The sequence below is a fragment of the Sus scrofa genome, chromosome 2 (assembly GCF_000003025.6).
Source record: "Sus scrofa isolate TJ Tabasco breed Duroc chromosome 2, Sscrofa11.1, whole genome shotgun sequence".
Lineage (NCBI taxonomy): Eukaryota > Metazoa > Chordata > Mammalia > Artiodactyla > Suidae > Sus > Sus scrofa.
In genome coordinates this window covers 72,458,628-72,472,487 of record NC_010444.4, presented here as the reverse complement: position 1 = coordinate 72,472,487, position 13,860 = coordinate 72,458,628, and the positions used below count along the sequence as shown (strand labels likewise).

Here is a 13,860-nt window from a genome sequence, read left to right as displayed (position 1 = left end):
GGGTTAAAGATCTGGCGTTGCCATGAGCTGTGGTGTAGGTCGCAGACATGGTTCAGATCTGGCGTTGCTGTGGCTCTGGTGTAGGCCGGCAGCTGTAGCTTCAATTAGACCTCTAGCCTGGGAACCTTCATATGCTGTGGGTGTGGCCCTAAAAAGCAAAAAAAAAAAAGCAAAAAAAAAAAAAAAGCAAAAAAAAGATGCAGGGGAAGATGCAGGTGAGAATGTAGCTAAGGATGCTGGTGAGAACACAGGAAAGAGACTAGAGAGGGATGTAGGCAAAGATGCAGTTCCTCACCCTGAGGAGGATGCAGAGAAAATACAGGTAAGGATACAGGTAGAAAGACAAGGTGAGAATAAAGGAAAGAATGTTGGTAGAGATACAGTTAAGTTTACAGATTAAGATGTAGGTGGGGGAAGCAGGGAAGATGCAGAAAATGCAGGCAGATACAGTTGAGTGTGCAGGTGAGAGAGGGTGAAGATTCAGCTGAGACTATTGGGAAAAGCTCAGGTGAGGATGAAATAAGGAGGTAGGTAAGCAAGGTGGTGAAAGCTCAGGTGAAGGGACAGTGAGCTGCTGGGGAGGATGCAGGTGAGAATGTAAATGAGAATTTGGGTAAGGATGGGGGTGCAGGGGAGATGCAGGGGAAGCTGCAGATGTACTGCCCGCTAGGTGCAGGTAAGGCAGGTACATGCACTTGAGGCCAGGAAGCCGGGTGAACTGCTGGAGGGGATGAAGTGGGAAGCAGGTGGAGTTTCAGTAGGATGAACCTGAGCTGTGGGTGAGGCAGTGGCGGGATCACAGCTGCCTCTTTTCCCCTCTCAAAGACCTTCAAAAAAAAAAAAAAAAAAAAAAGACCTTCAGATGTGGGGGGAAATGTGAAAGATAACTGGAGCTTTATTGGGTAGACTGTGGGGGAGTGGCATCAGTTGGGGCAACCAAAGACGACCATGTTCTCAGAGAAGTTGGCCAGGTCCTGGCACTGTTTCTGGTTCTCCTCATCTTGGCATACATCACCATCAGGCCACAGCTCCACCCAGGTGTCCTTCCCAATGATGTAGCTGATGCTGGGGGAAAGGGAGACAGGTCAGGAGGGGGAGGGGAGGGGCGGGGGGGCGGCCTCACATAGGTGCAGGGCGGGCACTCACTTGGGTTTCTCTCCCCACAGGTCGGAGGAGACTCCCCACACAAGGTAGTGTCCCCCCTCCTTTAGTTTGAGGGCTTCTCTGCATTTGATGTGGCTGATGAACCTGCGCTCCTGTCCAACCTGCACTTCATCGGAGCCTGGAGGGGAGGGAAAGGGAAGCTGAGCTGGCGGGGGGGGGGGGGAGAGGGAGACAGAGGGGGAGGCCGAAAGAGAGCAAACAGAGCACCGGGTTCACCTGATTTGATGATCTGCTCGATGACCATGATGTAATCGTCAAAGTCATCTGACAGCTCCTTCTTGAGAAGTCTGGTCTTGTACACTGTTGAGGGCAAGGAGGACAGCGTGGGTCCTGGGCTGGGTTGACCCTGGGGTGCCCTCACCTGGGCCTATGGCTCCTCTCAAGCAGACACATGCAGGATCAGAGCCAGGCACCCTCCAGTTCCTATCTGCCTCCCCACCTCCACCCCGGAACACAAACAGCCACACCCCCAGCCATGCACAAAATTACACAGCGTCCACAACCACCGCCGTATACACCTCGACAGCCACTCCTCTCCACTGAGACCTACAATCATCCTCTCATATAACCAAGACAATGATGCACAAACACAACTACAGTCCCAAAGGCAGCCAAGCACACAAACTAGAGCCGCTCACCACAACAGTCACAAGCACAACGACAGCTACTCCCACAATCACCATCTCAGACAAATGCGCCTCCCCACCAGACAGCCATGTACACAACCATAGCCACTCACAACCACCTTCTCTCACACACTCCCACATACCCATCCCACTCATGACCAGGGTTCCTCGTGCAATCACAGCCTCTCACAACACAAAACATACACACACAGACACACACACCAGTCATCCACAACCATAGACACATGCAGCCATGACCACACCTGCCAGCACACCTGTTGTGCACACATGTCACGCATGCGTGGACCCCACCCCCTCACCATAGTCCACGCCGGGCTCGCAGGCCCTTTCCAGCCGGTCGTCCAGGGTGACCTCCTCTTCGTCATGGTGCATGAAGCAGTTCTCTGCAGGGGGTGGCGAATGGATGGGGGACGTAGTCTAAGTTTAGTTTCTTGCTCTGGGCCGGCGGAGCTCTCGGGTCACACACCGTCCCCGCCCTCCCTGGGAGCGGGGGTCGGGGTGGGGTCTCAAGTGGGCGTGGCCACCCTCCTGGCGCCTGCGCACCCACCCTCAGCACAGCGACACATTTCTTTGTGGCAGAGTTTGTTTAGCATCCCGTCCTCCTTCTCGGGGTGGTAGAACCGGGTGCAAGACTCATCTGTGGGCAGAAGTGATGGGGAGGGGTCAGCCTTCTGTCCCACCGACAACACCTGGGGGTTCAAGTTCCCAACTCCAGTCCATCAGACTTGTGGACCCTGGGTCCCCAACCCTGGTACCCTCAGGGCCCTAATTCCCAGATCCGTGGGACCCTAGGACCCCAGGCTCTGGGATGACTGCTCACCCAGGTTGTAATAGGAGTACACCTTGACTGACCCAGGCTGTATAAGCCCCACATTAAAGTACTGGTGAACTTTGAAGGATATACAGTCCTCCAGGGTGTGTGAGATCTGGGAAGAGAGAAGAAGCTGGTCAGGAGGGCAACATGGGAGGAAATCCATCATGGGGTCCTGAGGGTTCGGGCAGTGGTGGAGAAACTGAGGGACCAAGGATGGATATGAATGGGGAAGATGGGGAGGGGGTAGGAATCTTTGCAAAAGGATTAATGAGCAGTTCAACAAATTCCTTTTTTTTTCCTCCAAGGCTCATGCCTAGATTACACTTCTCAGCCTGTTTTCAGTTCTGTGTGACCATGGGATTGAGTTCTGGCCCACAATTGCTGTCTATGTCCTGATACATATTCTATGGCTAACAAGACAGCATGAGATTTCTGAAAGTTGCTAAATGAGTACCTCTTAAAAGTTTTCACCACTCATACACATTATAACTATGTGAGGTTCTGGATGTAACTATGTTTATTGTGGTAATCATTTTCTAATATATATACACATAAAATCATTATACTGTACACCTGAAACCTACACAATTTTACATGCCAATTAAATCACAATAAAGCTGGACAAAATAAAAGGAAGGGAAGGAAGGAAACAGATATACATACATATGTACATACACCTATGTATATGTGAGAGATGTATATTTGGAGGAAAAGGCTAACAATCAGTGAATTTGGGTCAAGGGTATATGGTGCTCCTTCACTGTGCTCTGAAATTTGGAAGGTTGAAATTATAAAAGTTGAAAAGTACAAAAAAATTAAAATACAAAAAAGATATTAAAAAAACCCCATCTCCTGCACAATCTGCTCTTCTTCTAGAAAGACTGGATCCAGCAGAGGATTCCAAAATCCTAGGGATTATAGAATCTCGAGATGGAAGGTACTTGGACCCCTGAGTGACCTCATGAAACAGAAGGCCTCCCTCATCCCCTCCCATACCGACTGGACTTTACATGAACGAGAAATCCAAGTCTCTTATGTTGAAACCCTTATGTTCTTGGGGGGTTTTATTATAGTAGCTACTGTTACTTATGCTGACTAATACAGGGTGAGGGTCACTGAGGGTATTGGGAGTTAGCAGGGAAGATATGAAGATGGGGGACGGAGAGAAATAAGCAGGACAGGGAAGGAAGCTCAAATCATGTTAGAGATAAAGAGAGCAAGAGAAAGCTAGATGGAGAGAAATTAAGAGGGGAGACGTGCAGAGGTTGGGGAGCAAGGGAAGTCCTTTCTCTCTACTGGACACTTTTTTTTTTGGAAACCATATATATATATATATTTTAACCCCGTGATGGTTTAAGACTCTAATGAGAAGAAGTTGGAGGAAGCAAGTGAAAAATCAGGTTAGAACATGAGTGGTCCAAAGGTGAGATGCTATAGATGAGTTGAACACTTTGTTACCCAGGTTGACCACCTTGTTGATCACTTGCTGACCTGGGATGACCACCTTGTTGACCCAGGTTGACCACCTTGTTGACCCAGGTCAACCACTTTGTTTTCCATGCCCCTTTCTCCCATGTCCAGCAGCACAGATCCTGTATCCCCCAGCCCAGAGCTGGTCTGACCCACAGACAAAGGCTAGTGGAGTGGAGAAGGTAAGGCCAGCCAAGTAGGGGGTCAAGATATCAAAGGAAGCCTTACCTTGTCCAGGTAGATGATGAGGGTGTTTTTGTTGGAGAGGGCTTTGTTCAGCTCATACTTAGAGATGTATCTGTCCACACCAGTGCTCAGCTGGGAAAGAGTGGGGCTTGTGAAAATCCCTCCCGCATCCCCCTCCCTCCAGCTTCTTCCAGACCCCAGGCTCCTTCCCATGGATCCCAGCTCCTGAGCCCAAGACCTTCATACCAGTTTGAGGTCTTCAGTATCAGGAGAGAAGCCAGTCATCATGGATATATCCAGGATTGACATAGTGGCATCCTGGTTTCCAAGGTACCTGGATGGGGCAGGGGGAGAGGAGTTGGGCCCCAGGGTGGGGATCAGTGCCTGGACAAGGGAGTTGTATCTAGATCTCACATAGCAGCATAGAAAGATGTTATACTTTAGGAAACACTTTCCCAAAAGGAATAAAGAAAAGGTAGCATAATGGTCAAGGTGATTAATTGCTCAGGTTCTAGAGTCCAACTGCTTGGGTTCAAATCCCAGCTCTGTGTAATATTTGATGAATCACTTGACCTCTCTGTGCCTCAGTTCTAGAAAATGAAGATAAGAATGTGGCCGGGTCTCACTTTGTATGATTCTATTACCATGGTCTAGGTCAATAATATCCCCTAGCACTATGGTTCAGGTTTCTTTTTTCTTCTCTTTTTCTTTTTTTTTTTTTTTTTTTTTTGTCATGCAGTGACTTGACGTGGTATCTCAGTTTGCAGACCAGGGATTGAACCTAGGCTGCAGCAGTCAAAGAGCCAAATTCTAACCACTAGGCCACCAGGGAACTCTCACCATGGTTCAGATTTCACGGTATCACTTGTGAGTAATTACATAAAGTACAAATCTTGTTGCTAGCTCATCACTCCACTAATCACTACGTAAATAACAGATGCACATCACAGCCAAGGACCAATCACTTTACTTCTTTCAAAGTCCATCAGTGACAGGTCCCTGAGCATCATTATTCAGTTCACACTCAGGCAGCAAAGCGTGTAGTTGTGTTACTTCTCAGTCTTACAGTGAAAAAACCACGTGGCCTTTTATGAAAATGGATACCTGAAAAAGGGAATTGGTCCACAAAGATAAAAGTGCAGCAACGAAATGAGGAGTGATAACACTGGCAGTAAAATTTGAATAGAACATAAATGGAGTTAGAGAAAAAATTAGCAGACCTCGGGGAGGTTGGCCCAGCTGCCTTTTGCAAGACTAGCTCTGTGGCTGGAGGAACTTAGTGAGGCAAACTTAGCAACATAAAGGAGGAAAGTGGTTGTGACAAGGAGGATGTCGATGTCCCAGAGGATGTGACACTGGCAAGAACCATGACACTGAAGGGACTCTTGGTTATTTCCTTGACACTGGAAACTCAAAGGCGTAAATGGTGGAAGCTGACTCAAACTTGGAAGGGAACATGACAATTCACGATGGCATAAAAAGATGCTGGCTTGAAATCAAAAGTTATACAAAGAGAAGAAAGGGGGCACTGTCCCAACCGCAGTGCTTTGTTTGTTTGTTTGTTTTTGTCGTTTTAGGGCCGCACTTGTGTCATGTGGAGGTGCCCAGGCTAGGGGTTGAATTGGAGCTACAGCTGCCAGCCTACACCACAGCCACAGCAACACTGGATCTGAACCGCGTCTGCGATCAACATCCCAGTGTACTCAACAAATATTCATCTAACTACACTTGCATTTCTCTAGGCCTTTGTAACTGGTGGGAGGAGAGTTTTTGATGTTGTGATCCAAATTCTTAAAGGTCATGGAATAATTGTAACTTCATAGATAAGATCGATTGGCACAGCCTCAGCTTACATGGTCATTGCCAGTCTCTCAATGCCATGCATCATGAGAAACTCTCTGCCTCCTGTGGGTACTTAGCACAGGACTAGATGTAAAATACACTCGCAGAAAGCATTAGGCATCACAGTTATTATTTGTAAGAAGTCTTGCCAGAGACAGGGGCTGGCCAGGATGAACCCCAATGAGCCATCTCTTACCTGGTACAGATGTCAAGGACCATGGAGCTCTTGGCTTCCTGAGGCTTCTTCACTAGAAACACAGAAGACAAAAGGGTGGGAGGGAGAAGTTCCTGGGTTCTGATCCAGGAAGGAGGAAGACCTTAGAATGGTGTGGGGAGGGGTCGATAGATAGGGTCTGTACACCTTTTACCTGGTTCAGGGGCTGGATGTATGGAAACCTTGAGGTCAAACTTCTTGCAGGTGGTTTTGCCTTTGGTCTTGGCGTGGTACATGGTCACCACCTGGTGAGATGGGAAGGGAGACAAGGTGTCAGCCCACTTGACTTGGGGAGGAAAGGGTGCCTCGGGGGCAGAGGAGTCTAGGAAAGGCAGTGAGTCCAGCAGGTATGGGTCCTCGTTTCTTACCGACAAGGTGCCTTGCCCTTTCCCTTCAGCTATTAATGTGAATCTCTCATTTTCTTTTGTCTGCAAGGAGTGGGGAGAGAGAAGAGAAAGCATTAGGAACAAAGCCTTCCCCTGGCTGTGATGGTCTTTTGCCCTCCCTTCTGCCTCCTTGCAAATTCACATGGAGGTTGAAAATGATGAGGGTTTGGTCAGGTGGCTGTACCTCTTCTGACCGCAGAAGGCTAGCAGATTCCCAGAGGATACGATGCCTGACTGGAGCGCTGCGGCTGGGCAGGTGGATGGACACATCCAGGTTCAGATCCTTGTGATCAGGGACATCCTTCTGGTATTGGGCCAAGGCTTGGAACACCATGAAAGTGGCCTGTTACCCATGACAGAGAAAGAGGGTGAATCTGGGCAACAAGAAAGTTGTTAGACCCCACTGAGGGATGAAGAGTCTCAGATCAGAGCTGGGGCCCTGAAACTGTGGCCTTGAACCCACCCATTGTGGCCTTCAAGAACAAGATCGAGGGTTGTTGGCTACTGAGGACATGTTCTAGAACTCTCTGAGTGAGAGGGGTTCAGACAAGAGCTTGGAGACATGGGGAACATGTCTAGAATTCACCAGAAAGGGCAGACATAAGACTGAAAGTCTAGCCACAGTGAGAAAGTAGTCTAGACCCATCTAGAGGAGAGCATCTAAGACAAGAGTCTAGAAGTGCTGGGAATATGTCTAGAACCCACTCATTAAAAAAGAGTAAAGTTGGGAACACTGAGCATCTGATTTGGAATCCCAAACACTGAGAATGTGATTGAGAGCCCACTAGAAATAAAGGGGGCTAAAGAACCCATGGTCTAGAACCTACTGGGGGCTAGAATAGCTGAGACCCTTTTCTAGAACTCACAGTAAGACAGGGTAATATTGAGAGCCTGAAGGAGCTGAGAACATGGTCTAGATCCCACAAGTGAGAGAAAGAAGCTTGGATAATGGCCCAGAACAACTAAAAATCCAGTCTAGAACCTACCAATGAGACAAGGTAATATTGGGGGTCTGGTGAGATGAACAGGATCTAGAACCTACCAGTGAGACAGGATAAGATAGGGAATCTGGTGGAACTGGGGAACCAGGGGGAGAGAGAGGCTCACATCTGAACCTGAGCCCTGAGAACATGACCTAGATGTCAAGAGGGAAAGAGAGGCTCAGAACACAGCTTGGAGCACTCAGAATGTAGTCTAGATCCAGAGATGGGTTTATAAGGGGGGAAAAAAAGATTTCTCAACTTCATTCCAACCATCCTGGCTTATGGGACAGAAGACCTACCTCTCTTGGTCTCAGTGCCTACTCCAGAAGGCTAGTGGGAGGCCAGAAGAGGTTGGGATGCAGGTGCCTGGGGTGGAGGTGGGGTGGGGGTGGGGCTACTTGCCTGGGTAGATCCATAGCCACCTCCGTAGTATCTCTGCTCATTGAGCCAGCGCACAATAGGAGGGACAGAGTCAAAGTCTTTGACTACCAGCAGAGCCAAGAGGGCGTAGGATGTGGCCTCCACATTGTAGAGCTTCTGGCCAGGTTCCTCCCAGCGGTTCCTTTCTGCAGAGAGAACCCCCACTCTCAATGCTCTGTTCAGCCTGTAAATAGCTCAGAGAAAGCTCAGAAAAAAAATAAAAGACTCATACTGGACTTGGTTTTCAAGTGTCCTGGCCCACATTCAAGACCCTCAATCTGCTGTCTTCTGCCTTGCTCTCTTCCCTCATCAACCCTCACTCCTCCATTTGAATTCTCAACTGCAGCCCCACTGCAGGAGATTCCCTAAACTTGCTCTTTTTTTTTTTAAACCTATGAGCCTTTGCATATTCTGTTCCCTCTACTTGGAGCAATTTTTCTCCATCTACCTGTGGTTAATTCTCACCCCGCACAATTCAGCTTCAATGGCACCCTAAGAGGAAGTGAGGCCCTTCTTCCTCCTGTCCGTTAAAGCATCCTGTGCTTCTACTATCCCAATGCTATAATGTTCTACAGTAATCTATTAATTCATTTTCCCTCCTCAACTGAGGTGTGAGGCCATAATGGGAAGGGCTGCACTGTATTCACTGTATGTCACAAGTGCCTAAGAAAATACTGATGGCAGAGGCTGTCACTAAGAATCATACCCTCCTCTTCCTGGGCACAGAGTTGGACTACATCTCCCAGATGCCTTTGCAGGTAGGTATGGCCACATAACTAAGCTTTGACCAATGGAATGTGCACAGCAATGATGGGACCCCTTCCATGTTTGGTCCACCTCCCTTGCACAGTCTTCCTGACTATTTCCCCCTCAGCTTACATGGATGGATTCTGAGCGGCAGAGCTATGAAAAGATAGAGGCCTAGATCTCTGCATCTCTGTGTGGAGGAGAGCCGGCCACCACCAATAAATTATTCTTGTGTTAAATGACTTTTGTATATGTTACATTCCATTACTTGAGATATGTCACATCAGTGAGTGCAAACATGATACAGTGTCATCAGCTGGGACCAAAAATTAAGCACTCACTCTGTGCTAGGCACTGTGCTAAGTTCCCTATGCTTTCAGATAATGATAATATTTTTAACAATATTGAAGGTGGATTCCCTTTGTGGCTCAGCAGTTAATGAATCTGACTAGGATCCATGAGGATGCGGGTTCAATCCCTAGCCTTGCTCAGTGGGTTAAGGATCTGGCATTTCCGTGAGCTAGGTTGCATATATGGCTCGGATCCTGCATTGCTGTGCTGTGGCATAGGCCAGCAGCAGTGGCTCCAATTTAACCCCTAGCCTGGGAACTTCCATATGCGGCAGGTGTGGCCCTAAAAAGACAAAAATTAAAATAAAATTAAAGGCACTAATGGTATCAGTGACAGAGCTCTTACTGTGTGCTAGACTCTCTTCTACTTGCATTATACATTTAATCTTCATGACCACCCTGCGATGTAGGTATTAAGATGAGGAAACTAAGGTCCAGAGAAGTTAAATGACTTGTCCAAGGTCAGGCAGTGAGAAAGTGGCTGAGTGGGGTTTCGGTTTCAGTCTGCCTGAGGTCAGAGCCCATGTTCTTAATGACACCTCACTGCTGTCATGAATTATGCAGTGAGCCTTCCTGTGTGGTTTACAATGAGAGCTTTTCACCTTGTAGAGCCATCCAGCCCAGCTCCACTTGGAGATGCACATCCCAGTGCAGCTTAGAGGCATGCATCCCAGCTTGAGAGGACCACCCTCAAACCCTAGCCATGCACCCCCTTCTTTATCTCTCCAGGCTGCCTCTTACCTTTGGCTGTGCTCAGAAGTTTGTTGAGGAAGGGCTCATCCAGCTTGTCAGATAGAGCCAGGGCATAACCAGCAATGGCCACAGTATATGGTCTTTTTAATTCTAGGTAGTAGTCTGCGAGGAAGTCTCTTGCCTTATTGATGCTGCGCAACAGGCTCTATGAGAAAGAGGATTGGGTATTCTGATCAAGTGGGCGTTGCTGCCACAGAGAACTAGTAAGGATCACACAAGCATCACTTCCTGGGCGCCAGGATGGTATCTGTCCTTGGGACCTGCCTTGGATCTACTACCTACTTTTGAAGTTTTCTCATTGTGAGCTGCTTTGTTGCTGAGTACCTACTATGTGCTGGCAGCGGGGATGGGGGGGGCAGTCTGTATACCCCATGGTGTGCTGGTGAATGTTTAACAATCAGCTCTCCAATGGAGGCATGGGGTTGGGGGAGGGGTGCTCCTTTATGCATCACCAATTACTGTGGTGTAAAAATTCTACCATGGTCAGTTTTAAGCTACCAATGTGAAGTCCCTGAACATGGAGTGGGGTAGAGATGCCCCCCGTAGGCACTCGTGAGCTAGTGTGAGCCAGATTCAGCTCACCAAGGGAACACTTCTTATCTGAGAGTAATCACCATCATAGCTAGCTCTTACTATGTCCCAGGCATATACTTGCTCACTTAATCTCATAATATACTATGAGGTAGGTATTATTTTCATCATTATCCTCCTGTCAGAGAAAAATGCTGTGACCCAGAAAGATAGGGGTTGGGGGAAAACATAATTTGAAGGGTTTGTCATTTCTATGATGTCAATATTATCATGGCTGCTTTCAATCCATCAATCAACCCACATCATTGAATGTAGATTTGGGAAGAGATGGGCAGTAGTTCAACATTACATAATATTTCCACTATACAAGTACAATACACATAAATTCTCAAAAGAACCATGATAAAAGATAGCAAAATGTTTAGGAAGTGATACATTTTAAGTGTTTACTACCTGCGTTTTTACTTTTTTTTTTGTCTTTTTTTTTTTTTTTTTTTTTTTTTTTGTCTTTTGTCTTTTGTTGTTGTTGCTATTTCTTGGGCGGCTCCCGCGGCATATGGAGGTTCCCAGGCTAGGGGTCTAATCGGAGCTGTAGCCACCAGCCTACGCCAGAGCCACAGCAACGCGGGATCCGAGCCGCGTCTGCAACCTACACCACAGCTCACGGCAAGCCGAATCGTTAACCCACTGAGCAAGGGCAGGGACCGAACCCGCAACCTCATGGTTCCTAGTCGGATTCGTTAACCACTGCGCCACCACGGAACTCCTTTTTTTGTCCTTTTTTTAAAAATCTTTTTTGTCTTTTTAGGGCTGCACCTGAGGCTTATGGAGGTTCCCAGGCCAGGGGTCTAATTGGAGCTACAGCTGCCGGTCTACACCACAGCCACAGCACCGCCAGATCTGAGCCGCATCTGCGACCTACACCACAGCTCATGGCAACGCTGGATTCTTAACCCACTGAGCCAGGCCAGGGATCGAACCCGAAACCTCATGGTTCCTAGTCAGATTAGTTTCCGCTACGTCACGACGGGAACGCCTGTTTTTACTGTTTAATGTTTACAGTTTTTCACTGTAAGTTTATAATTTAATTTAATCACGATCGTGTTTAACAGCCAGCTTGCAAATTCCTGGAAATTTAACAACTGGTTTTACAGATTTTACACGGATGGGTTCAGCATACTCCTGATTTAAATGCCAGCAGTCGGGTTCCACAGCCTATGCCATACTTCATTATAATATGTATAGTAAAAAATGTTATATTACAGTAGAAATGATCCTTTTGCCTGCCCAGGAATCTCTTCTACACCTGTCGATGACTGTTGTTAGAACACCTCACTTCCACTCACAAGGCCGCACCAGAAGCGCACATAGTTGCCCACTAAGACCTACTGCCTCCCTCAGCTGATTGGTCCACAGGTGATCACCTGACCCACGGTGAGCCAATCAGAATCTGTCACTGAGATTCTGCTGCTGGTGCTTTGGTCTATTTCCCCAAGGAAGACAGTTTGGCCAGGCAGGCCGGATGGCCAGGAAAGTTGAATTATTAGGCAAGAAGGGAAGGAAAGATATGGGAGGACGTGAAAAACGAAGCATTCTGGCAGAGTCCCTGAGGACTCTTTTATCGTTGCACTTGATAAATTCTTGGATCCCTAAAATAAATACCCTATTTTTGCATAATCTGGGTCACACTTGTGTTCCATCTAGGACAATGCAGAGAGTCCTAAACAATACAAAGACCACCATACCCGTTTTACAGATGCACACATTAAGGCCTTGAAGGGGAAGTGCCTGAGAGTCAGGCTTTGAAGTCACTTCTCTCTGACATCCCCACCCCTACCCCGTGCCTAGTCCTAGTGTTGTCTCATTTCTACTATAATTTCTCTCAAATCTTCCAGGTTGGAACCAGGAAGGCCTGGGCCCTTTTGGGCATTAAAGGCAACGGCCCCTCCCCTCCATCCCTTTTCTGGGGTTCTGAGGAGGTAGAAGCAGCTGGCTGAAGATGAGAGCCTGAGGTTCCCCTGTAGGGAAGCTAAAGTCAAGCAACCCAGCCTCAAAATCCCAGGGCAAAGCAGATGGAGTGATTACAGATTCTCCAGAGCCTGTCTTTTCAAACTTCTCTGCTTCAGAACCAAAGCCAGAGGAAAAGGGGACAGTGAATAGTCAACATTTTAAATCCCTTCCCTTTTGGGATCATGGACTCCTTTAAAAAAATACCCTGAAAGACCCTCTAAACTAAGGAAATGGTCTTGAGGATTTTTTTTCTCCTCTTTTTAAGCTCTGTGTCTTGAGTTTTCTCTAGGGAAGCAGCAAGGAGGCATGTGGAGGAGTGCTGTGGAAAGCAAACTGAGAGGACTTCTGCTGAAATTGGCTATGACTCTCTAGAAATGGGAGAACAGGCGGAAAGGACCTGATCTTTGATCTCTCTGTGCCTCAATTTTCTCTCTCTCTCTCTCTCTTTTTTTTTTTTTTTTTTTTTTTTGTCTTTTTAGGGCTGCACCTACAGCATATGGAGGTTCCCAGGCTAGGGGTTAAATAGGAGCTATAGTTGCCAGCCTATACCACAGCAACACAGGATCCGAGCCTCGTCTGTGATCTACACCACAGCTCACAGCAACGCCAGATCCTTAACCCACTGAGCAAGGCCAGGGATCAGACCTGTGTCCCCATGGCTACTAGTCAGATTCATTTATGCTGAGCCATGATGGGAGCTCCAGTTTTCTCTTCTAAAAACTGGGGATAATAAGGGTAGCCTGTCTCTTGGGCTGCTACAAGGATTACAGGACTTAAACATGTGAAGCTTTTAGGTGAGTATCTTAGTTAATGGCTCGATAAATGTTAGGTACTCTTATGGCCACTGTGATGGTGGTTGTCACACTGGGAGGACTGGAAATGGCCCCAAATCCATACCTCACCTGATGTGTCCTGAGCAGGGGAGGGGAGGAGGGAGAGGCAAGGGACACTTACATTGACCTGTGGTTCACAGATGTCTTTAGCCTCCTGCAGCGCGATGAGAACAAAGGCTGTCAGGGACACGTCTTTCTCCTCAGTGTTCTTGAAGCCACCCTAGAGGGGAAGCAGGAAGCCCGGAGCGGGTGAACATCATGTCCCCACATGCCCACCACCCCCCTGTAGGATCAGCAGGTCAAGGCAGGGCTGGGTCTCTCCCCAGGGTCTCCCCAAGAGGGCCAAGCTCTTTAGTATCCATTCATTCATTCTGCAAATGTTGATGGAGCTGTGGATAAGATGGTGGGAGAAAACCAGACCCCAGCCCAGCCCTCATGGAGCTCCCTGTCTAGTAGGGGAGACAGACATGAGCCAACCAGGTCATCCACAGATATATAATTACAAACTGA

General features: G+C 47.8%; 1 protein-coding gene across 2 annotated transcripts in view; it reads right to left on the bottom strand.

The window, feature by feature from the left end:
* C3 (complement C3) overlaps positions 866-13,860 on the bottom strand; it is a 40,153-nt gene continuing 27,158 nt past the window's right edge. Inside the window, 15 exon segments of one of the 2 annotated variants that reach the window (NM_214009.1) lie at positions 873-1,065; positions 1,147-1,282; positions 1,381-1,464; positions 2,111-2,194; positions 2,359-2,448; positions 2,632-2,737; positions 4,324-4,413; positions 4,528-4,615; positions 6,320-6,371; positions 6,492-6,582; positions 6,706-6,765; positions 6,908-7,066; positions 8,109-8,272; positions 9,965-10,121; positions 13,472-13,570. In NM_214009.1, coding sequence (NP_999174.1) covers positions 924-1,065; positions 1,147-1,282; positions 1,381-1,464; positions 2,111-2,194; positions 2,359-2,448; positions 2,632-2,737; positions 4,324-4,413; positions 4,528-4,615; positions 6,320-6,371; positions 6,492-6,582; positions 6,706-6,765; positions 6,908-7,066; positions 8,109-8,272; positions 9,965-10,121; positions 13,472-13,570 — 1,602 coding nt within the window. In that variant the 3' untranslated portion in view covers positions 873-923. 2 annotated transcript variants of the gene reach the window in all.